Raw genomic sequence first — 1,046 nt, forward strand, 5'->3', positions numbered from 1 at the left:
CGCTCTACACTTTCGTCGCCTAGTCTGGACTTGGTCTAGACCCCGCCCGCCAAAAGACAACCGCCGGCCGTTTGCTCCTCTGGAAGCCGCAAATGTGATGTTTTCCGCCAACCCCTGCCACAACGCTCACCAAGCGATTCTCCAAGATGCAAAAATGCTTCTTTCCCCAAAGGCACACAGTGGGGCCTTGATGCCATTGCACGCTGAGCAAACCTGCCTTGTACCAAGTTGCAAACTTGCAGCAGAGGAGAGGATGTCGATGAAAGTTTCAGTAGGGAGGCCTTTTTCCACTTGGAATCGGGAGTTTTCTTGGTGGGCTGGGCTCCCAGCCCCACCCCACCACTGAGATGATGTTGATCGTGTGTTGACGCTGCCATATAGTATTGATCATATGTTGCTTCCTCTTGGCAACACACCTCATCTTTTTGGACTTGACCCACACAGGCTGGGCCCATAGTCGTTCTCACTGTGTACATGCGACCACGATCAGATGTGCGAGAATGAATGCTGTGAAAGCCGGTTATGGATGCTTTAGAGTAGCTCTTGATTACGCGCTGCCACTCGCACTGTCGTTCGCCATCCCGGTCCATATTTTCGTTTGCAAACCAGTCGCTATAGCCATGACCAGAGGTTTGTGGAGACCCATCACAGCAGGTTTCGGCTTCTCGAACATTGAGAATGTTTGTGAGAGAGGCAGCGACATGTGCACAAAACTGTATGGCGGTGCCGTTGATAAACTTCCAACGATGCCGGGCAACGGCTTCTGCACTTTATTCCGTCGATGATCATTCCAACGATGCCAGTCCACGGTTTCTGCGTTTCCTGTGTGTTCCGTCGAGCGGACATTCTCGACGGTGGCGAAAACGGACTCTACATTTCATTTGATTTCTGTTGATGACCATTCCAACGGTACCGCCGGCATGCTGTTCCTCGAGCGATGTGGGCGGCGAAATTCGGACCCTGCAACCTCCTCGTGGTGCCGCCTGGGAACCTGTCCTTTCCAGTGATAGAGCCAGGAGAGACGTGACAGCGGCGTATGATAGTGT

At 52.8% G+C, this 1,046-nt stretch overlaps 1 protein-coding gene across 1 annotated transcript; it reads left to right on the forward strand.

Annotated features, from left to right (window-relative positions):
- Positions 1 to 620: 620 nt before the first annotated feature.
- Positions 621 to 1,007, forward strand: CABS01_17268 (uncharacterized protein; the record flags this gene model as incomplete). Its single annotated transcript, XM_060550595.1, has 2 exons — positions 621 to 680; positions 804 to 1,007. 2 exons carry the CDS (start codon positions 621 to 623, stop codon positions 1,005 to 1,007), a joined length of 264 nt encoding a protein of 87 aa, XP_060393246.1.
- Positions 1,008 to 1,046: the final 39 nt, after the last annotated feature.

This window comes from Colletotrichum abscissum (genome assembly GCF_030869225.1).
Source record: "Colletotrichum abscissum strain IMI 504890 chromosome Unknown Scaffold_542.1, whole genome shotgun sequence".
NCBI lineage: Eukaryota > Fungi > Ascomycota > Sordariomycetes > Glomerellales > Glomerellaceae > Colletotrichum > Colletotrichum abscissum.